The 24,550-nt window shown below is 40.5% G+C and overlaps 1 protein-coding gene across 4 annotated transcripts in view; it reads left to right on the top strand.

The window, feature by feature from the left end:
* The window catches only part of MYLK (myosin light chain kinase), a 334,343-nt gene that overhangs the window by 77,421 nt on the left and 232,372 nt on the right, over positions 1 to 24,550 (top strand). For 3 of the 4 annotated variants that reach the window (XM_038421966.2, XM_043504946.1, XM_038421970.2), the window contains exon 2: positions 21,354 to 21,526. In XM_038421966.2, coding sequence (XP_038277894.1) covers positions 21,362 to 21,526 — 165 coding nt within the window. In that variant the 5' untranslated portion in view covers positions 21,354 to 21,361. Of the gene's footprint in view, positions 1 to 10,166; positions 10,243 to 21,353; positions 21,527 to 24,550 lie in introns of those variants that run through there. The other variant, XM_038421969.2, reaches the window with a different exon arrangement.

The following is a 24,550-nucleotide window of genomic DNA, read 5'->3' as shown; positions in this document are numbered from 1 at the left end:
ATCTCATGAGAGATTTCAGCATCATCCAAACCTGGAACAGGAAAATAGGTCCCTCCCAGAGTTGCAGTACATCAGTAAGGGCAGGCTTGGACCTGGGGAGTCCAATCCAACCACCTTCCTCCTCATCCCGGCCACATGGAAGTTCGAAGGGAAGCAGAGTTGGAAGTAGATTTCAAAACCATGCATTATATGCACATATGTAGAATGTTGCTGAGTAAGTCTGATAAATCATGTGTGAGTTGCCGCAAACCACTAGTTTACAAACACAATGTTAAGTTTATAAAGAAAAAGAGTACTTGTGGCACCTTAGAGACTAACAAATTTATTTGAGCATAAGCTTTCGTGAGCTACAGCTCACTTCAGCTCACGAAAGCTTATGCTCAAATAAATTTGTTAGTCTCTAAGGTGCCACAAGTACTCCTTTCCTTTTTTGCGAATACAGACTAACACAGCTGCTACTCTGAAAAATGTTAAGTTATGTAAATCAACTTTTTAATGCAGTAAAATATTTGACTGTACCAGGATGTGAAATAACAAATGTATTAAAGGCACAGATTTGTTTGTGTACGTGTCAGTCCCACCTCTTTCTTCCAGCCTGAAGTGAAACCTGTGTTGAGTTGTTTGTGGAAATGGATGCTTTGTGAGCTTGGGTCTAAACAGGATTAGAAGAAATTCCTCCAATTTCCCTCATTATGACAAAGCACTGACATTGTTAATGCCTTGTGTGTTCTATATTGGCATTTTGTGGGGCTTTTCATATGATGAATAGTCTACTTTAAGATGGCTGTTGCCTTTCCATAATTAAGTCTGTGTTCTCTTTAGCATAATACTCTTCCTCCTGACCTAGACCTGGTGTGCTTTGTCTGTGGGAGTCTATATTCTAAGTTTAATACATTGTATTGTAAGCAGTCAGATGACTTGGCTTTGTCTGATCCCTAAAGAGAAGGTAAATCCAGGCAGGAAGAGGAAAGAAGTGATTTATCTTCTCCAGATAAGAACAGGTACATAGTCACAAGCTCATGTTTAATGGTTTGAAAATTTCGTTTAAATTGGTGCTATTCAGGTTGTTTTGTGGTTTTGGAGCTATGTGGCTCTTCGGGGGGGCTCTTCTGAAGCCTTCAGGTTTGAAGGGAGCTCCTTACACTTTGCCTAGTCTCAGGAAGAAAAAAATAGATCACAAGGGAAGTGCCCGGCTGCCTGAGACACCTGCAGGGTTATGGACAGGGTTGAGACAATCAACCAGAGGCCAGTTTGCCCTCCTAACAATGGTTGATTTATGCCCTAGAGCATGAGAGTTTATATCCTTAATAAATGTTTCTTAGCTAAAATAGCTATGAAAGTTCTTATCATGTCTCTCTGAATCCTACTAATTGCTTGGCCTCAATGGTGTTTTGTGGCAATGAGTTCTGCAGATTACTTATTTGCTGTTTTGGGTTTTTTTTGTTTTTGTTTTAAATTCTGTGACTGTTAAAAGCTCTGATGAAGAGTTACATAAACACCTGCCGGGATACAAGACATTGTAGATCTAGCTTGTAAACTCTTCAGGCAGGGACTGTTTCTATATATTTTATAGCTCCCGGCATGCTATCAGGGTTTGACAAAGAATAAATGATCACTGTTTGCCCTGGAGTAGGAATGCATATTTGGTTTGCACACGTGCACAATTGTTGTGCCCAGGAAAAATATACTGGCAGCAAGAGCTTATGGGCTTACTCGTGTGTGGACAGATAATGAGATTGCATAGAATGTAAGTCAGTGCCAAATTCGGCCTTATACAACACAGCTCTGGACAAAGTACCAGTGACTCTCTCCTTAAATCAAGAGCGTAATTCCTTTTGTTTTAAATATTCACAGCATGACCCCAAAGCTGGTGACAGTTACTCAGGGCCCAGTCCATCTCGCATAGAAGACAGTGGGGGCCTTTCCAATGATTTGGTCTCATTTACAGACTAGAGCCCCTTTGTGGGTTGAATATGAACTGTGTAAAACTTGTGGCTTTTTTCCCAAAACTGGAAGGAACTTGGCAGACTTGACTCTGTTTCCCTTTGAGTCTCTTGTCTGTCTTTGAAACCAAAACTTGAAGCAGGTACAAATCCCAGGCCGATTGTAACCAAAGAAAATGTTTCCTTGACCCACCTTTTATGAAGCATTATACTCCTAGCAGTTTGGAAGTGGGCAATAGGAATCGACCACTTGCAGCAGAACCAAGAAAAGATACTGTTGGTTTGTAGTTTGTGAAACATGGAAACTAAAGTTAATCTGTATCCAGAGTTTGAAGACAAAATCTGTTTAGCTGTCCAGATAAGAAGCTGCAAACAGCATAAATTCAGCATTCCAGAATGTATCCCTGCCTCCTTTATCACTCTCACATATCTAAATCCATGAGTTCACCAGAACAAAAGGAGGAGGTTTAGTAACATATCCTGTCTTTTCCTTGATAAAATGCATCTTGGCACATTAGTAGTCTGAATTTGCAAGAGGCCTTATGATAATGGTATCTCTGAGCCACAATGCGGTCTGCTATCCTCAATCTAATTTATGGCTTTACTGGAAACATCTGGATTAGGCTTCATTTTGTTTAGGGTGCAAGTCTCTGTTCTAGCATTTTAACCCTCTGCCTCAAAGCTATATCCTGGATCAGCAATGCTTGTACTGGGGCTTCTGGCTGGGACAACTTGTGCTGTTCTGAGGGCTGAAAGATCAATGACCTTCTGAGGATGTTAGCTAGTGCTAATCTTAGTTAGTTTGTGCTAATCTTTTCTGCCATACACAGCGTAAAATCTGGTAACCTAGGTTTTGTTACAGTAAAAGATTTGTGGATCAGATAAGGATACTGCTAGGCACATTCTTCCTCCGATTCTTTCTCTCCATTCCTTCTTGCAGTATATCATAAGGGGAATTGTGGAATATAAACTCAGGAAAGGCAACCCTCCTAAAAATGATTTAGCAAAGGAAGCTGAGTAACATGGGAGTCTGATCTGCATCAGACTCCATGGCTGTTGGCAGTTTTCCTGCCTTATCAACTGGATGCCTTGCTGGCACAGCTTGTTAACTGAAGCAGGTCATTAAAGACAATCACAACTTCCATCATATTTGTTTCCAACAGTACAAAAATCCTCAGGCGGTTTCTTATCAAAAGTTCCCTTTTAAGCTTAATATTCAGTTTGTTGTTAAGGCGATGCAGAAGAGGTGTAATGTTTGCATTTTTAAATTTTATAGATTGCTTAGATCAAAAGGTAAACCAAGAACAATTCTAAAGGAAGCATAGAATATATTTCTTATCAGCATTGCAAAATGACTATCAAAGTGCTATAGAGAGGCAGCATAGCCTAGAGAGTTAGGCATGGAACTGGGGCCAGGAACTCCTAAGTTCCAATATTCTGTCTTGCTGGGCAACTTTGGGCAAGTCATTAACCTCTCTATAGCTATCTTTCACAGATGTGAAATGGGGAAAATATGTGGGGCTTGGAAAAATTGTTCCACACCTACTTGCTATAGGATTAAATCTACTTGTCAGGGTGGAAAAATACACTTGCCGTTATGTACCCTGCAATTTGAAAGAGAGCACATATATTTATGGAAATAAAAGGTAAAGATCAAACTAAAAAATTTACCAGAAGAAACTAAAATCCCATTTCTTTTTCAAGGGGTCCATTTCCAATAGTAGTCTCCTTATAACTTCTTATTTTGAGCTTTTCACGTACATCTCCTGTTTTTATTAGGAGGTGATGTTAGGTTTGGATGGGCAAAGTAATATTTTCTTTTGAGGGGATTTACGCTTGTATTTTGGGAGATGTGAGCGTATTGAAAACTGGGCTAATAATGGCATGCTGGTTTCAATATTAACTATGGAGTGGCTACCACTACTCCATAATGAGAGCTTGTTTCTCCAGAAAGTGATGGAAGTTGACGAGGGAAAGCTCTTATTTGCGATGTGTGGGTGAGTGGATTTTTTCCAAGCCCTGCTGACTTAACTACCTTAGAGAGGTAGTGTGGTGATTATATGCCTAAAGAACACTTTCTGAAGTTGTATAACACTATTATAACAAAGAAGCTAGGACGTATGTACTGTGTCCCTCTATGGATAGAATCAGAACAGCTTATCACAGGCTCCCTGGGACACAACTCCTCTCCCCAGCACCTGTGGCGCTCCCTCCCACTACTACCAAGCACACACGGCGCCCCCTGGGCCGCACTCCCCATCCCCAGCACCCCTTGCTCCCCCAGGGCTGCCGCACCCCGCAAGTTTTAGTCGGGGGTATATAGTAAAAGTCATGGACAGGTCACAGGCCGTGAATTTTTGTTTACTGCCCGTGACCTGTCCATGACTTTTTTATAAAAATACCTGTGACTAAAATGTAGCCTTACCTATAACTAGCAGGAAATGTTACTGTTTGAACCCTGACATATGCTGCATCACTGTGAAAGAAAGCAGGTCTTTCTCCTCCCTGACCCCCTTCTGAGGGTGAAAGAGAGAGGAAGTGCAGTGCTAATCTATTTGCATTGTGAGGAGTGTTCTTTTACTCTTCTGTTCTGCTCAGCCACTCAAGACAAACTTCAGTCAAATCCATGGACTATGCAAGAATCCCATGTTGAGTTTCTCTGTGGGGACAGATTCCTCTTTAGAGATTTCTAAAGGTTCAGTTTGGGATTAAGAATAACTTCACACAGGTACAGCAGCCATGGATAATCAGTCAGATGTGTTGCTTTTTTGTTTTTGTTTTTTAAATCAAGATTTTAGTAACCTTTTCCAACATGTTGGGTGGTTAAAGTACAGAATTATATGTCAGGAAAACAGCTTCTTATAATCTAAGATCTGATGTTGATCCTTAGGCAAGTCACTTAGCAGCTTTGCACTTCAATTTCCACATCTGTCAAGTGGCTTATTCACTGCCTATGCCTACTTCAGTGTATCTTGGGTACTTCTGGTGCCCATTACTAAAGTGTCTGAGCACCTCACAGTCACTTTTTCAATAACCCTGATGAGTAGGAAGGTTCCCCATTTGGGGAACTGAGGCACAGAGAGACAAAGTGTGTCACCCAGTGTCACCTAGGAACTCTGTAATGGAGCAGGGAATTGAACCCAGGTCCAGCCCCCTAAACACTCAACTATCCTTTCTCTCACAGAGGTGCTGTGAGTCATAGTCCATTAATGTGTGTATAAGGCTTTAAGATACTCAGTTGGAAGGTGCTATTTAAATGCTAAGTACTGCTATTATTAAAGCAGTTTATGGGGCTTAGGTTAGGTGAGCTCTAAGGCTTGAAGCCAGGACCTTGGCTGCAAATCTGAGTTTGTGCATGGAATACTTGTATCATGCTATTATCTGCTTGTATTGACTTATCCTAGCCCTACATACATTACAAGGCTGTAAGTGGGGCTCTTGGCAGCGGAAGCCACAGTAGAATCCTGTGCCATGGGCCTCCAAATGTTTCAACAAGGTTCCTGACTCCCACGTGCACCTGAGATTTCTAACTATAGATTTGATCTGTTGTGAACTGGCTTAGGGCATATGGACAGGAGATGAGAAAAGCAAACATTCTGGATTCACTCAATAGCTGTGCAAAATTGACTTGGAACATCCTGTGTATAATCTAATCTATCAATTTTGTCCTCCAGGGTTTCTATGTCATGTTCCAGAGTAGCAGCCGTGTTAGTCTGTATTCGCAAAAAGAAAAAGAGTACTTGTGGCACCTTAGAGACTAACAAATTTATTAGAGCATAAGCTTTCGTGTAATGCATCCGATGAAGTGAGCTGTAGCTCACGAAAGCTTATGCTCTAATAAATTTGTTAGTCTCTAAGGTGCCACAAGTACTCCTTTTCTTTTTATGTCATGTTCATCATTGTACTATCTGACCATCTGGACAGCACTGGGAAATAGTTTCCTTAGTTGCAGTGATTAGTTAGCAGAGTGTGTTGTACTACTCTATATATTAGAGATGGACTTGGACCAAACCCCAGAGTCAGGTAATCACGTAGATTTTGTGGAAGTTTGGCCCTATATCTGATTTTTGTGGCTCGTGCATGTTTCCTTAAGAAATTCAACTGCAAGCAGCCTCCTGCATCCAAATGTCCTATTTGTGTTTGTAAAGCATATGAAGCCTTCAGATGTAAAGTGCATATTAAGTGCAAAGGATTATTGGTGAAAATGAAAAGTCTGAAGAATGGGAGAACACACCAGTCACCCGAAGAAATGCTGGCTTTGTGTGTTACAAGAATCCTTCAGTCCCTATATAAGGACCGAGAGAGAAATTTATTCGAGGTTTGGGCCTGAAGTTCGGCTGACGATAGTTAGCTCCCAGTGGTGAAATTGAGACCCAGATCCAGGTTGTAATTCCAAAGATTTCCACAGATTGAGATGTTTGAATTGAGCTCCGGAAATTATACAAACCTATGAAGGGAATTCTATAATGTGTCAATAGGGGTGTCCTGTCATTTAGTACATTGAAAACCTTTCAAAAGAAGCCGCCTCTTCTTTTTTATATATATATTGTTAATGAACTTGAACCATAACACATGCTTGTGATCCAGTTTGAATCCCACCACAGTCCTACAGGAAAGCATGTTGGAATCTTAAAGAAAAGCCCCGCCTTGTATTCTGTTTGCCAGCTGGGTTTCCCTCTGGCTTCAATTTGCTGCTATAAAATAGCTCTTAGGTACAGACACCCCATAGAACTTGCCCAGTGCACTTCACATTCACTTGCTCATTTTTCTTCTAAAATAACAGCTGCAAAGAAGATGGATTTACTGCTTCCTAATCTGATGTTTCAGATTAAACATTCAAGGATGTTCTGAAACTTCAGAGGTTGCTGCATTCTTTTAAAATACAATTTCAACCTTTTTTTTAAGACACAGACCTTTAAACTTGCATTTTTTTCAAATTTAATTTTTACACTGATTAAAATAGTTATATTTTGTAGAATGGTTGTATATAGCAATTAAATAATATATATACATATCTCCCTCTATGTGTGTTTATTTTGTATGTCTTTCCCTTCCACTGAAACCTTGTGTAGTTAATATAGCAATAAATAATTAAAGCCTCAATCCTGTAGAGTCTTATGCCCATGCCTAAATTTCAAGCTATGAGTAGTCCCAATGAAGTCACCAGGGCTACTCACCTCATGTAAAGTTAAACATTGCATAAATCTTTGTAGAAGTGAGGCCTAAGAGTGTCCTAAAAAAGTAGCATTGTTAACAAATTGGGGGAGGTTGCAGGCAGTGGTTGAAATTGAAAATACCTATGAAAAATACACATCCTCAATAGATGTTTTAATGTTGAGAGGGACAAATGGAAGGATCTGTCCGCAGGGAATGACTTTCTTTGTCTTAGTATCTATATTATAAAGCCTGTGTACTTATTAGTTTGCATCATCTTGACTTCTGCTGCTGCACATTGTCAATAAAATTCCTCACGCAGCCATATGGTGGCAGAACAGAGAGTTGTTAATGTATCTAGATAGCAATTTGTGTTTAAAGTATTAATTCAAATGAGATAGATACAAGTTGTATTGAATAGAGGGTTAGATTTTCAGTGCTGCCACTCACCTGTTGTGTGAAGATGGGGAACACGCTTCATGTCTCTGTGCCTTCGTTCCCAAGCCCATACAGTGAGGATAATGATGCTTATCTACTTTTGTAGAAATCTTTCAGGTCTGTGGGTAAGCAGCTCTACCTAAGAGTTAAATGTTGTTAATTTATGAAGTGTGCTCTGCCTTGTAGAGCTTGGTTGTATTTATTTAGAGAAATTTCTGTAGCAGTCAACCCTGGATTTGGAACACTTAACAAAAAAAATAATGAAATGAAGTCTCACAACATGCCTGGGAAGTAGGTAAATAGACTTATCCCCGTTTTATAGATGATCACAGAGTCGAAGTGACTTGCCAAAGGTTACATAGGAAGTATGTCACAGAGCCGGAATCAAACACACATTTGATTAGCAGAGGGACGCTGCATGTAAGAGGTGTGCTAAGAAGGGATTTGGGAGAGGAAAGGTTGGATGTTTAGCTCTCCAGAGGAGGAAGGGAGCAATCTTTCAGCCTCAAAAGGTTCTTAATAACTGCCACCTAATGTGCCTGGTATTTGACACAAAACTTCTGTGCTGCTCTATAGATATCTCCTTGAAGTGGCAGCATTTCAGTGGAATGATGGCACTTAGTAGAACATTGTTGCCTTTCAGTTACACTTAGAGGCCACAGTGGTATTCTCTTAAAATGAGAAACCAAAGCAGTTTATAGCGTCACTCTGCTCTCTCTCCTATACACAAGCAGAGTTCCCACTGACATGAAGGGCCATGGGATGCTTCTTGACTGTAGAATCCAAGGTGACGGTTCACTGGATTCTAGGAAAGGACTTAATTCTGGGAAAACATGGTCCTTTTAGTAAAGCATTTGGCACCCATCTTGTAATCTGCATTGAGTTTCTGCACACTTATTTGTGTGAGGGGGACCCAAACTGGTTTTGCACATTTGTTTGGGCAGATAGGCAAGTACAGTTTGTGGGACCACATCCAGGGTTTCACACACACAAAAAAAAGTTGCCAAAAAATTAAGCTTACAAAATCTTTGTATCAAAGGCTTGGGCATTCAAATTTGGCATCTCATTTTGTTCACCCCTGGAGTGAATTACAGTGCTATAGAACTTCACTGGGAAAATGATTGGATCCTTGGAGGTCAGGTTGAAGACATCTTGGAAATCTGATCCTCCGAAGTCTGGATTGTTGGATAGGGCTTTTTCTTCCTGACTTTGCCTTCATGAAAATCATTATATATATTATAAAATAAATCCAGAAGTGACTATCACATAGCAAGACATGGGTAAGGAAAAAGAGTCAGTTCTCAAATTTGGTTCCTAAATTATACCTGTCAAATATCTACACTTACCTGCACAGTTGGGTATTTTTTGTGTGCAAACAGCTCATCATGGGCGAAATTGCCACTTTACAATCTGTTCTCTGCAAGCAGCCGTGTGTAGTTGTGCTGCTATAAAAAGTAAATCTAACTCAGGCTCCTAGTCTGCCTTCCAGGCTCCCTGTTGCTCCAGGACGGAAGGAAACAGTACTGGACCTGCACCCAAAACAGCACGCATCTCCCAGTGTGCTGGCACTGGTACTCTTCCAGGGTATTGGAGGCATGAACAGGGCGAAGCCTTGGTTCCTACCTCCTCCACCAACCTCCTCATGAGGAGAAGGTAGTGACTGTATGGCTCCAACTTCCCCTTGTTTGGCTACTTGCAGCCTGAGTAAGGGAGTCACTTATGCCCCCCTTACGCCTTTGGAGGTTGTGTAGGACTAGACCATCACAAGCCATATGGGTGTAAGTACTGGCTTGTGCAGTGTTGTAGGTTTTGTGTGTACACTTGTAGAATTGTGTGTGCAGAGAAGTTGTCCATGCATCTTAGCCTTCAGGATAAAGCTAGGATCTGAAAGAAGATGATGTGCTAAAATTGGTTTTGTTGAGTAAAACATCCATACAGCCTGTATAGCCAGCCCTTGCAGTTGGAAAGGCACTCCAAAATACGGAATTATTAAACACAGTGGGCCAAATTTAACCCTAGTGGCACTCCACTGAATTCAGTGAAGGTAAAGAATGAATTTAGAGGATGTATTTTGAAAGACAGATGCACTTTTTTTTTTTACAAAATACCTTCATGGGTTTTTTTTTTAAAGTGAGAAGTAGCTAATTGTGAACTTCTGGCCATCTGTGTACCTTTCACTCAGTGTATGGTACTTACATGCCCCTCCGCACCCGGAGCATCTGAGCGCCTTACAGTCTTTAATGTAGTTATCCTTGCAACACTCCTGTGTGGTAGGAAAGTATCACATGCATTTTACAGTTGGGGAACAGAGGCATAGAAAGAGGCTAACCTAAGGTGACACATAGGCAGTCGTTTGTAAAGCAAGGAATTGAACTAGGTCATAAGCAAATGTTCTAACCACTGGACTAATCTTCTCACTCCACTCCTGAAGGGACTCAATAAAAATTCTATGCAGATTTCAGCAGTGGTGGTTCAAAGGTTTCTGAGGGCACCTGGGTTAAAATAACAGAATGGCTGGACCCAGTAAAATGTGGTGCCAAAGTGTGGAGTTGCAACATCAGTGAGTGAAGTTAATTTGCAGGCTCTGATTTCCTCTCTCTTTCTCTCTCATATGCACACTCTCCTTCTCTCATTTCACTTCTGACTCAGAGGACGGACTTGGGAAAAGGAAATTAGTGTAATTAAATGGCTATGTAGGAAGCTGTTGGTAAGTATTTACTTATATAAAATATGTAGAAGAGAGAGACTACTGGCTGGGTTTCTTAGCATTTGCTTTTCTTGGTTTATTTTTCTAAGCAGAATATTGAGTGACAGAGATTTGTTCCCAGCAGAAAATGCTTGAAAAACATTCGTCCGCCTTGGTATTAAAGAGATTACAGTGCACACTGTGAGAATTTGTAAGGATTTGTGTGCTTTTTAGAAAGGATTAAGAATAAAAAATCTAGAATAGAAATGCTGTCTAGCTGCATTATTACACTACACACCAAAGTTTCTATGCTGGTTTATTTTTGTATTATATAGTACATATGCAACTTTTAGTTCCAGCAGATTTTGTTTTAAAGACTGTAATCTAGCTGTGAAAGCCAAGTGAAATGAAATGGTCACAATCCATCTAGAATCCCTGGAATCCTATTTAGCAGCAAGCTTGCCATACTTTTAAGAAAAAAAAGTTGGGAATAATCTGCGATTCTAGAAAATTGCCTAAGTAAAAGGATAAATAAAATCATATCATCATAGCATGCAAGGATCTCGATTGCATTTGTTCAGAATTCTTCTGCTTGCCAAATTCTAACTAATACTGGGCAAGCTGATTTGGTCTCTGATTGCAATTGTGTAAAAGCATCGTGAAAATGCTATTTTCAGAGCAATTCCAAGAACACCTACAGTGTGAAATTATTTTTTGGGGAACTTCATCATTGAGTATTTGCTAGGCAAAAAGATTTCATAATTGGCCACTAGAAAAGGCTTTAAAATGCAAAGCTCACTAAAGTCAAACCTCTAAATGTGAGTGATTAGAGGCTTATGTTGCTCTAAAATTGCTTGTGCTAATTTACAAGTTCATAGTCTTTGGGGAACACAGTCTTAGCCCCTTTAAACACTGCATTTAGAAAACTTCAATCCACTTTTTATTTTTAAACCAGATGTGTGCTAAAGCAGAAAATAGCTTTTACTTTATTCACTGGTTCACCCTGGTATTTAGCATTAACCTGTTGATTTTATCTGGCCACTGCACCAAGATGCACTAAATCTGCAACGGTGAGGGTAAGAATGGTTCTTATGTGTTTTTGTTCTGTTTTTATTAATATCTTAAAAACCCTCCTAGGGCCTGATCCAAAGGCCATTGAAATCAATGGTAAGATACCCTTATGGATTCTGATCAGTTTCCTTCAGAGACTTTTATCTGAGGATCATCTATGTACGGAGTGGTTTTCATTCATTTCACCTTATGTTTTGCACACAGCAGTATGTTATGCTCATGTGGAAACAATTGCTTCTGAAGCATTTTGTTCACATAAAGTAGTCCCAGGGGCTACTCAAAATATTTGAATACTATAAAATACATGAGTAATCATTGGAGGGTCGGGAGAAGGGGGGAGGGGGCTGTGTGTTGCTGTTGATTAGGCCACTCACCTGGAATATAGGAGACACAAGTTCAAGTCCTGCTCCAATGAATATTTATTTACACAGAGTGGAACAGTTTCAAAAGGGGATATTGAGAGAGGCTCTACCCAGAATATTATATAGCCTAGTGATTAGGGCATTTGTATGGGAAGGGGGAAACCCAAGTTGAAATCCTTGCTCCGGAGAGGGGATTTGAACCTAGGTCTCCCACATCTCAGGGTGCCAGGGTATAACCACCACCTCAGTTTCATTTCCCCCAAAATGATTTTTTTTCAACTTTCTGTTAGCAGAGAATTCCCCAAAAAATTCATTTTCGGTTTGACCTGAACCATTTTTTCCCCATTTTTTTTAGAACTACTAATGAACCGAAAAATCAGTTATTTATCCAGCTCTACTTTGGATATATACTGGTGTGTGTTAGAGAGGAATTGGATCCATTTTTTAAAACATTGTTTATTTCTGATATAATTTTTGATTATGCACGCTTTTTGCGCATTGTGAGGTTGATATTTAGGGTCAGATTTTGCCCTTGTATATAGCTGTGTAGGCAAATAGACTGTAATATCTTCAGTACTGGGGCTTTGCTCGTACTGTCCAACTAGCACACTAGTGTTATAAAAATGGCCTTTGTGTGTTATTGGCGTGTGTTGATGCTCAATAGATTTTTCTAGCTGATTAGTGGCCTAATTGGTTGATCAATTTTGCTAATTACTTGTGTTTCACTGTTGGGTACAGGTGGATTTTAGGCTTGATCTTTCAGAAGCACTCCAGGGAGTTGGAATCAATGGGAGATGGGTGTATGTTGAGAAGGGAAGATCATCTGGAGAAAAAAGAGATTAAAAAAAAATACTAGGAAAGAGGATGATGAGAAGGAAAAGGTGGATAAACAACACAAAACAGAATTTGGGCCAGTCAAGAAAATGAAATGAGGAATAACAAATACAAAACTAGCACCTAACTGAATATTGTATGATGATGCTCACAAAGCACTCTAGATATGGATGGCACAAGCTGGTAGTGTTTTTCTTTACAATCATAAATTATTTTCTTTACACTTTGTAGAATACAGTAATTCTAACAATTCTGTTGCCTGATATAAACCAGATTCTCCATTCATTTATAATTGAGTAAATCTAGTGAGATTCCATTGTAATCCTGGGTGTTGCTCTGGAATTCCACAGGTAGGGCAGAGTAGAATTTGGATCTGTATGTATTTCATTAATGTGAAGCAAATTTAATAAAACCCATTCTCTTTTGCTATTCAGACAAGATGTATGACTTTAAAATTATGCTAGTGATGACTGCTTTCTCTTTCTTTTCTTTTTTCTGTAGACCATCTTGTCTTGCACTTAAGGCCTGACATAGAACTCAGCACCTTGCAAGATTGGACCCTTAGGTTACAACAAAAAGTCTGCTTTTGCAAACCTGCTCAGCAGAACTGTCATTTTAGACAGGGCAGAGCAGTGGAGAATACAATATTATGAATACTGGCGTGACGAGGGAATAGACTCGACCTCATGGGCCAGATTTATGCAGGTATAACTCCACTGTCTTCAGTCGAGTTACACTAGGGATGAATATGGCCTATTAGGTTTTTTCTGTCCCCAACTCCTTTGATGTAGAAGACATTCTAATAATAGATCTTAATCTTTGTCCAAACAATAGACCCTTCCAAAAAGTCCACAGGTTCTCTACTGAAAACTTAGTATATGGTCTGTTTTTGTATCCTTCTCAGGAAGGAAAAGCTAATGTTAAAGAACCAGTTTTCTGCAAGAAACCCATTTCACCAAAAGATAGCAGGACTAAAACTTGCTCTTCAGTGTGTTATGGGTTGAATACCCTATCCTGCTAATTTACTCAGGATGAGCACAACCATAGTCCAATTATAGTCCCATTGACTATTCATGGAGTAAGGACTTCCTCTCTGAGTAAGGGTGGTAGAATCTGGCCCTAAAGTATAATCTGTTTTCTTGGACAAGCCTTTGAGTTTTTTCTTTGCAGCACTGCAGACTCAATTTAGTTGTTTACTCACAACTTGGAAAATCATCCAGTTTCATGTAATAGTAGGGTGACCAGATGTTCTGATTTTATACTTTATATAGTCCCGATATTTGGGGCTACATAAGAACAGCAATGCTGGGTCAGACCAAAGGTCCATCCAGCCCAGTATCCTATCTACCGACAGTGGCCAATGCCAGGTGCCCCAGAGGGAGTGAACTTAACAGGTAATGATTTAGTGATCTCTCTCCTGCCATCCATCTCCACCCTCTCACAAACAGAGGCTAGGGACACCATTCCTTACCCATCCTGGCTAATAGCCATTAATGGACTTAACCTCCATGAATTTATCCAGTTCTCTTTTAAACTCTGTTATAGTCCTAGCCTTCACAACCTCCTCAGGCAAGGAGTTCCACAGGTTGAACTCTGCGCTGTGTGGGCTGTGTCTTATACAGGCGCCTATTACCCCCCACCCCCTGTCCTGATTTTTCACACTTCCTGTCTGGTCATCCTATGTAAAAGCTAAACTCCCACTCATTAGATACCAGTTGTGGCTCATCTTATTAGTGTGGAATAATAATGGTCAAAACCTGCAGGATATATAACCAGATCTTACACCTTCACATTTCCTACTTGATCTATTAAGGATTCCCCCATCCCTAAGAACTGTTAAGAAGCTGTGTTTTAAAGAATTGCTTATATTGAAGGTATAGATCCATATTTTGCTCTCATTTGAATTAGTGCATATTCTGAATAAGTGCATTGCAATGTCAGGATTTACTCCAGGATTTATTCTGGTATAAATGATGGCTGAAGTTGTAGTGTAGTTAATCTTATGCCATGATTAAAGCTGAAATATTTTTATTCCTCTTTATATGTAAGTCTGACATTTTGCAGTGTTAGAAGTTGCATGCTTTTCTTTTATAGTATCTTCACATATGAATATACGAACATAAGCACAGCCACACCAGAACATATCAATCATCTATGCTGTCTGGTATTTTATAATTGCCAAAACCGAGGGAGATTTTGGTTTAACTCCCTTCATCTAACATACGCAGGCACCAAACCTAGCTGGTAGATTGAGGGATATTTCTTCCTAACCACAGCTGCTAAGTTCTGAAGCATTGTAGCTTGTAAGCACGAGGACTTACGGCCTTTTCAATTTTTACCCTCAATAGTGTGATTGCATGTGCTGCCTCATTCCAATCTCTCTCAAGACTCATTTCTTCTGTCTGTTCTTCCACCACTAGCCACTTACCCTTGCTTTCATATTTCACTTTATAATCCTTTTAATTTAGCTTGCACTCCAACAAATAAGTCTGAATAGACTATATAAACCTAGGCAGAGTTTAACTTCTGTATTTGGGGGAGTAGAGGTCTTAATAAGTATAGCTCTGACTTTTGAATTTACCGATTATTAGTGGTACTTAAATTACAATGTACTTGAAATCACAAATATGGTTTATGTTTCTTATTTAATCACCCTTTATTTTTTGTTTTAATTTAATTATTTGACATGTTTACCAGATACCACTAAACAGAACTGAGCACTTTCATGTAACTATGAGTCAAGACGCCTAGTTTTAGAGATATAGAAGCATTGTCTTAATATAGAAATAGACAGGTCTCTACACATTCGCTTGATATTCGGACAAACAGTAATTTCCAGTGCTATAGAAACAGTGTGAGGAGCTGGGCCAGACACCTAATGGCCCAAGTGTGTTGTGGGCTTGTGAAGGCTCCCAAACGTTTAGGCTATTATTGAATATTTAAATGAATGTTTGTTTTGATAAGATATTATATATAATAATAAGGGTAGGATTTTCAACAGCACTGAGCCTTAGAGCTGGGTGGGAAACAATTTTCCTATCCCAAATCAGTCCTCCTCCCCCCCCCCCCAAAAAAGTAAACCAAAAATCTGAAAAAAAAAAAATTCTGATTGGTTCAATTGAAATGCTTCATTTTGATCTTTTCAAAAATCTTTCTTTAGATTTCAACCTTTTTTCATCTTTTTTTTCTTACATTTTTTTACTAAAACTTTCATTTAGAGACAGAAATCATTTTGAACCAAAAAAACTTTTCATTTGGAAAATGTCAAAACAGGATAGTTCAACAGTTTTGAGACAAGCTTGTGAGTTTACACAGAGCTCTTCTTTAGGTCTGGGAAAAGTACCTTCCCCAGACATGAAGAAGACAAGCTCTGTGTAGCTCAAAAGCTTGTCTTTCACCAACAGAAGCTGATCCAATAAAAGATATTACCTCACCCATCTTGCCTCAGTGAGAAGATTGTCCTTTGTGCATACCTAGCGGGCCTTTCCCATGAGGCAAAAATAGGCTTGTTGCTGATGCTATGGACTGGGATGCAGTAAAGCTGGGCTCAATTCCCAGCTCTACCCCAAGCTTCCTGGGTGACCTTGGATGTGTCAATCATTCTCCCTCAATTCCACATCTCTGAGGTGGGTGTAATAATATGTACTTTATCTATCTTGTTCATTTATTGTTAGTCCTTTGGAGCAAGGACTTTGATTTGGTGAGGCTTTGCACAGAGCCCCACAGACTGGGGCTCCAATCTCAGTGAGCCTCTCCGTGCTACTGTAATACAAATATAAATAATCATGGGACACAGAATAAAATCTGAGGTGCTTCTCACGCACATATATCATGAAATACCAGGAGTAAGTTGAACTACGATGTTCAACTCTGACTCAACAGTGATTGCTCCTTTTGTGACCCATGATTGTTGAGTACATATTTGTATAAAAACATGATGCTGTGTGGTGTGGTGTGCTATGCTATGTAAGACTGGAAGCACTTAACAGAAAAGGCAATGTTTGATCAGTGCCTTTTACATGCAACTCTTGCTGGAATGTCACTTTGATATGATTCTTTTTTTTTCCCCCCCCAAACTCCAGCTATGCTTTAGCTGGTTGTGTGCATGCTTCACTTATACATTTGTCTTTCTTTCATTTCACATTGGTTCCTCCCAAACTTCAGAGCCCAGGAAATGCAGTATTTAATACAAGAAGAAACATAATGTTCACAGAGGTGATCAAACTGCTACTGAAAAAAAAAAGCCTCACTTTGGTTTGCTACATGTATATAAATTTAGATGAAACTCTACCCAGAATTCACAAAAGGAGAAAACCAGTGAAACAACACCGTGGGCAGGGAGGCACTTGCACCCAGACTGAGGGTGGCCCATTATTAATGCCTCCTTTCCCCAATCAGAGAGGCAGTTATTTTGTGGGGAGCATCTTCTTCATGTGGCCACAGTGGTCATTGTACTTCCCCGATGGTCACATGCCTGGGGAAGTTTCATGCACCTTTGGAGCCCCCTCATTCGCCAAGGAATTTGCCTGGCTGTGCTCCAAGTGGTGCTTGGAGATGGGGGAGAGCAGGAGCACTCAGCTGGGGGAGGGAGCCCATGGAGTCCCAGCTGCCCTCTCCTCCCACCATGCACTGAGGGGACTGGGCTGTGGCTGGCAGATCCAGCGCGCATCACTGGTGTGTGTGTGTGTGTGTGTGTGTGTGTGTGTGTGTGTGTGTGTGTGTGTGTGTGAGAGAATGACTCTGGCAGGTTCTGGAGCACTGCGATAAAAGCTCCCTCGGCTGCCTTCTTCCATCCCCTTTTCTCTGCAAACTGTGTCCCCGTCCCCTCCCCTGACAAAGTGACCGTGGCAGCTGCAGCCCCAGTGTAGAAAGGGCGCTCTGGGGCCAGCATGAACATCCTGCTGCCCACACCAGGCCTTGAATACAGTTTGGGGCCGTGCTCCTACATGCCTCCCCCATCTCTGCCTGTGTATAAAAACTCTGGAATTAACAATGCAGGTATCAATCATACACATCTCTTAGTCTGTTTTTGACAAATTTAGATGATTAGTTCTCTAGGGCAGGGACCTTGTCCTTCTGTAGAGCACCTTGTATGCCAACTGTGCTCTATAAAATAGAGTTCTCTAGGATGGGATTTTCAGAAAAACTTAAATGATTTAGGAGCATAAAACCCATTGAAAGACAGTGAAAGTTGTGTTCCAAATCACTTAAGTGCTTTTAAACGTGCCATTCTTAATTCCTTTATTTAGAAGGAGGTTGGGGATTTTGAGGGATTGCTTCATTCTTAGCATATGTCCAAAACAAATATGAAGTCCCCTTGAATTCTGGGAGAATCTACTTCAAGGGCCAGTTAATTTTTTTTTGTGAACATGGGTGAGGAGTGGGGGGAGTTCCTATTCTTTTTGTTTTGGTTTGGTTTTGTTAAAAATAATGCACAGTGCTTATTTATTCCTTGCTCTGTCTAATCAACAGTCATGTAATATCAACTCTTAACTATAATATGGCATGAAATTAATGATTCACTTTGTATTGATAATTTCATCTTTAAAAATTGAGGTTGCAGAGATAATTTTCTCCACGTTATTTCTTGTAAATTCCTGGGACAGTTGATTGACCAACACGTAGGTACTGGTCAATGACCCAGCTTCCCCATTAATCATTATAGGGAACAAACCTGTCAGGCTTGTTTTAGGATTTTGCATTTGCAGCATATATTTACTTAACAAAAATTTCTAGAAGCTTTTTCCAGCAAATAGTTGTAAAGTTTTGGAATCCTGATTGTCCCTAGCATCATCCCCCTCCCCCTACACCAGTGGTTCTCAAACTTTTGTACTAGTAACCCCTTTCACATAGTAAGCCTCTGAGTGCAACCCTCCTTATAAATAAAAATTTATTTGTTTAACACCATTATAAATGTGGGAGGCAAAGCGGGGTTTGGGGTGGAGGCTGATAGCAACCCCCGCCATGTAATAACCACCCCCCCACCCGCCCACCACTAGTTTCAGGGCATGACCCAATGAATGTCAATCCCACCTTGCTTTGAAATGCTAGGAAGCTGTCTAGGATTATCTGTGGATGCGGGTGGACAAGGAGTAGGAGCTTTATGGATATGTTTGGGAAGTAGGGAGAAAACAACTATGGCTAGAGACCCCCATCTGTATTAATATTAGAGCCAGATTTAAATTCAGTTCTTGCTAATGGTAATGAGTCTCAACACATTTTCCCTAGAGAGTGTACACTGGGTTGCAAATAGTCTTAGCAAATGATACTGTAGATGCTTCCTCTTTCCCACCCCCATCTTAAAACATGCTATCGGAAAACTGTTTATAGTACAGTATAGCACTAGAAAGGAAAACCATATTAAGTGGAGACCGTCATCATCCAAATCTCTCTCCTGTCTGGATGATTTTTACCTATTATCGTTGTGAGTAACTCTTAAGGTGGGGTAGCTGAAAGAGTCTAGAAAGAAATATATTTTTTTTTCCCAGCTGGCTTAGTTGTGCATTGAATAACATGTTGTATGGTGTCCGTGTCAGTCTCCCCTATATAGTGTAGTCAGTTTTCCATGTATTACGGATCTGTTAGAGAGCAGCAGGGCACTGAAAAAGTTAAATAAAAGAGGAAAATGTGATTCTAAAACTGCAAAAATTAGCAGAGGTAGATGCAGAACTTGCAATGACACTTTTGTTTTAAATGGACTAGCTTTCACACTGATGCCCCTATAACTCTTGGCCATTTAAACATGCAATTGAACATGGTGCTTGTGCTGCATCTTCCCATGGGGAACGTTGGAAGGCTCCCAAATGTGTTGGGGGAGCATGCAACGTGAGAGGGTGCAGACTGCTCCCCATAGCATGCCTGACATTGGAGAAATGGAGCTGTAACTTTGGCGCTTCCCCACTTCCTCTAGGGTTGTGGGCAATCCCTGTTTTTTTTTTCCCCCTAGCACCTTTTGAGATGGCATGCCTTCTGCATCTGTGGAAGGGTCAGGAACAATGCAGCTCTAAGTTTGCCAGTTCCTGCCTATTTATGTTAAACCTTTATGCCTAGTTATGTATTTATATCTGTTAGAAATGATATCAGAAACTGAGGTAGCATGGGTTAATAGATGGGGCACTGAACTGGGACTTACGAGACCTGAGTTCTATTCATGACTCTGCCACTGATCTGCAGTGTGACCCTAGTCATTTCCCCCGTTCCGTTCTTTGTCCATCTTGTCTATTTATATCATAAGTGTTTTGGGGCAGGGACTGTGTTTTCCTGTGGGTGTGTACAGTGTTCAGTATAATGAGGCCCAGATATTTGTTGGAACATCTAGGTGCTGCTGTAATACAAATAATGATAATTGTTCCATTTGAGTAGGGAATATTTCTGATCTCTTCTCACATCGTCAGTGTGATGTGCATAGACATTCCACAGTGAGCTGTCTCTCATGGGACAGCTATCCATAATGGGACTTCTAAAAATGCCATTTCAATTGCAATCTGGTGTAGTTACCTCTCTAGCTTTGCAAAAAGAAAAGGAGTACTTGTGGCACCTTAGAGACTAACAAATGTATTTGAGCATAAGCTTTCGTGAGCTACAGCTCACTTCATCGGATGCCATCGGAGTCATCCGATGAAGTGAGCTGTAGCTCACGAAAGCTTATGCTCAAATAAATTTGTTAGTCTCTAAGGTGCCACAAGTACTCCTTTTCTTTTTGCGAATACAGACTAACACAGCTGCTACTCTGAAACCTGTCTCTAGCTTTGATCTCCTTGCTTTTCCTCGTGCATGTAGAAAGCCTTTACTTTACTTTTCTTTTTGGAAATTGAGGGTTTGGAATGCTGGCAAAATAAGTATCCCCTGTGTATCTGCAGTGTGTTTCTTTGGAAGGAGATTTGCAGATATTTCTTAAGATCTTGAAAGCATGGTATGAAAAGTTAGACTTTCAGTATTCACATTTATTACTTAAATCCATTGGAAATAGAACTCTCTTTATGTCACATGTATTTGTTCAACATTGACTCTGCTTTTACAGCCTATTGATTGTCAGTGTATTCTACACCAGTAAAACCAAAGAGTCATATTGTTAAAAACAACTTTAAGTGCACCTTTACAATTATAGCACAGCTGAGAAGGCTGTGCTTGTAGTTAAAGCACTGGACTGGGACTTGGGAGATTTGCTGGAAGTTCAAGACTCTCACTGATTTACTGTTTCAGAGTAGCAGCCCTGTTAGTCTGTATTCGCAAAAAGAAAAGGAGTACTTGTGGCACCTTAGAGACTAACAAATTTATTTGAGCATAAGCTTTTGTGAGCTACAACTCACTTCATCGGATGCATTCAGTGAAAAATACAGTGGGGAGATTTGTATGCACAGATAACATGAAACAATGGGTATTACCATACACACTGTAACCAGAGTGATCGCTTAAGGTGAGCTATTATCTGCAGGAGAGTGGGGGTGGGGAACCTTTTGTAATCATAATCAAGGTGGGCCATTTCCAGCTGTTGACAAGAACGTCTGAGGAACAGTGGGAGGGGGGGAATAAACATGGGGAAATAGTTTTATTTTGTGTAATGACCCATCCACTCCCAGTCTCTATTCAAGCCTAAGTTAATTGTATCCAGTTTGCAAATTAATTCCAATTCAGCAGTCTCTTGTTGGAGTTAAACTCTTAGGGCCTCAGTTCCCCATCTGTAAGATGGGAATAATACATATTACTTTAGACTGAAGGCTCTTTGGGTCTGAGATTGTCTTGTACATACTATGTGTACATATGGCACAACCAATCCCTGATCTTAGCAGCCTCTAGCTGCTACTGTTATATAAATAACAGTAACAAGTCAACATTTTACTTCTTGTTTCTCTTTCTTTTTGAAAGCTCTAACCATGGGAGACGTGAAACTGGTGTCATCAACTCGTATTTCCAAAACCTCTGTGACGTTGGAGCACTCACCTCTCAGCCCCTCTGTCCCAACAGAAGCACCAGCATTCACGCTTCCTCCTAGGAATATCCGGGTGCTGCTGGGAGGCACGGCCAGATTTGAGGGGAAGGTAAGAAATCATTGTGGGATGGTAGAGTGGCTTTTTGTTTCCCTGCTCTCTCCTGTCATTTCACTGAAGGTTCCCGTTGGGTTGAAAAACGTAAGAGTCTGGTTAAATATCTTGTTGACCCTCATTCTTACACGAAGTCACCCCTTGGCGAGTGATAGCTGGTATTATAGATCTTACCATGCCAGTGGAGGAGAAAACGTTGCTATCTTACTGTGTACTAAGTTTAAACTTTAGGCAATCCCATCTTTCAGGAGTCTTAGCCCAGCATGAATCACTCATCTCTGCCTTCATAATTGTCTCTAATGAGAGCCTAAAGCAGAAAACGGGCTCCTCCATTGCTGGCACAGTTCCTTCTCTCCCAAAAGTGCTTCTTCACAAAACCTTACTTTTAACTCAAAACTAACACAGCAAGTCTTCCCAAGAGTCAAAAGCTGCTCATACTCTAAGAAAAAGAACTTGAAAACCTGTGTGTAACATTGTCACCTGCCATAACTATGTATTCATCTGAAAGCAAAGCAATAGTTTCAAAGTAAAGCCCAATTAATATGTAAATTTGGTTATCCCAAAAGGACAGAAATCTGGAGAGATAAAAGAGGGGGAAAAAGCCTCTGAGATTTGTACAAAAAACCATTTTCCTTGAGACTTTCTGTATTGTCTGTACTTGAATCTGTATTATCTTCTCTCTGTCACAAATAATCTTTTTTTCTCTCTCTCTCATCCCAGATATCTCCTTTTCTTTTCCATCACTCCAAATCTCATTTCTGGAGCTGTCACCCTTTTCTCTCCCCTCTTCTACCCTTCCAGTTTTTGTCGTCCTCTAGTTGTGTGCTGACAACTGTATAGTGAAATTCACTAGACTCCTAATCTTTGAAGTGGTGGGACATATCTATCAGCACAAGGAGCAGAGTATAGCAGAGAAGCAGGAGCGATCAACCTACTGTTAACAAAAATGGTAGTTGGAAGGTTTTAGAAAATTCATTGCTATTAAAAAATTAACCTTTAAGTAGGGGGGTAGTAGGGGCTGTCTGATGTTTATCTTATTTGTTGTTTAAATGAGAGCTGGATGGAAAAAGATTTCTTTCCTGAAGACAACTTTTTGACAAAAACAAAAGATTGTTTTTGGAAAATGTTGACTTTTTGCTGCAAAACTGAAAACCAAAAATTAGTTTTTGGATTTTTGTTTCATCAAAACCTTTTTTTCCCCTTCAATTAGCCCTAGTTTATATCTTAATTCAAAATTAACAAAAATCCATTTGACTCCCCACCCCCGGACTGTGAGGCATTGACTTATTCAAATGCGTGTTCTTATTATTGCTTCCCTTGTATTCCCACCCCTTTTCCTGCCTATTGTTCTGACATCTTGTTTCAGAGGCAAACTCTGTGAAGCAAGGACTGTTTCTTTACTCTGAGTTTGCACAGCATCAAGCACAATGGGGTCCCAAGCCTTTACGCATGACTGTAATAAAAACTAATAACAATATGTAATGATAGAGGTATATAAAATCATGAGTGGTATGGAGAAAGTGAATAAGGAAAAATTACTTACTTGTTCCCATAACATAAGAACTAGGGGCCACCAAATGAAATTAATGGGTAGCAGGTTTAAAACAAATAAAAGGAAGTTCTTCTTCACTCAGCGCACAGAGAACCTGTGGAACTCCTTGCCTGAGGAGGTTGTGAAGGCTAGGACTATAACAGGGTTTAAAAGGAAACTGGATAAATTCATGGAGGTTAAGTCCATTAATGGCTATTAGCCAGGATGGGTAAGGAATGGTGTCCCTAGCCTATGTTTGTGAGAGGGTGGAGATGGATGGCAGGAGAGAGATCACTAGATCATTACCTGTTTGGTTCACTCCCTCTGGGGCACCTGGCATTGGCCACTGTTGGAAGACAGGATACTGGGCTGGATGGACCTTTGGTCTGACCCAGTATGGCCGTTCTTATGTTCTTAATACACTAAAATCAGAAATGGAGCACAATATTTGGCAAATATTATTGCCTTTTGTATTTTAAATCTTCATTTTGCAATTGGCAATTTGTGTTAATTTTCCCCTGCAAGTATGGATGGTTACAGTTAATTCTGTTTGACTGCAATGATACATACATTGGAGATCAGTGGCTGTTTTTATTTGCAGGCTGTGGTCCTCATTTATTTAATAAAAAAGCTGATATTTCTGTATTTTAGACCAAAAGGATCTCATTACTACCCATAATGCACCACTGCATTTCAGGATTAAATGCTAACTGGATCAAATATAAAGATTTTTTTTCTTATATCCTGAATAAAACATTCCAATCAAAACAATAGGACTCACATTCTTAATGAGGGACAGTGGTGGGCAACCTGTGGCCTGCAGGCCACATGCGGCCCATCAGGGTAATCTGATTGCGGGCCACGAGACATTTTGCAGACGTTGATCATCTGCAGGCACAGCCCCCTGCAGCTCCCAGTGCCTGCGGTTCGCCGTTCCCTGCCAATGGGAGCTGCAGGAAATGGTGGGCTGCAGGGAAGTGCTGGCTGCCGCTTCCTGCAGCTCCTGTTGACCGGGGAACGGTGAACTGCAGCACTGGGAGCTGTGCGGATGGTCCCTGCGGACGGTCAACGTCGGCAAAATGTGTCGTGGCCCGCAATCAGATTACCCTGATGGGCCGCAGATTGCCTGCCACTGGACTATAACCTACTCCTCAAGGGAACTGGACCTTGATAATCTAAAAGGACTCTGCCATCTCCCACCACAGTGATCTGGCTTACTGTCAGGGTACTCTCAAAATTATTCAGCAAAGGGACAGCTCTTAAATTTCAATTCCAGCTCTGCCACTGATTAGGTGTATGACCTTGGGCAAGTTCCTTAAAATTTTTGTGCTTCCATTTCCTCGTTTATAAAATGGGAATGATAGTGCCTAGTCCACATGTGTTGTATGGACAATTAGCCATTTGGAGATGAGGAAGTGCTTTTATAATTCAGGATTATTAAGACCACAGCTTTCATTCATCGAGCTACTAGTGTAGTTCATGTTAAAATT

The sequence above is a fragment of the Dermochelys coriacea genome, chromosome 11, assembly GCF_009764565.3.
Source record: "Dermochelys coriacea isolate rDerCor1 chromosome 11, rDerCor1.pri.v4, whole genome shotgun sequence".
Taxonomy (NCBI): domain Eukaryota; kingdom Metazoa; phylum Chordata; order Testudines; family Dermochelyidae; genus Dermochelys; species Dermochelys coriacea.
Note: the sequence above shows the minus strand (reverse complement) of the source record. Positions and strands in the feature narration are given on the sequence as shown.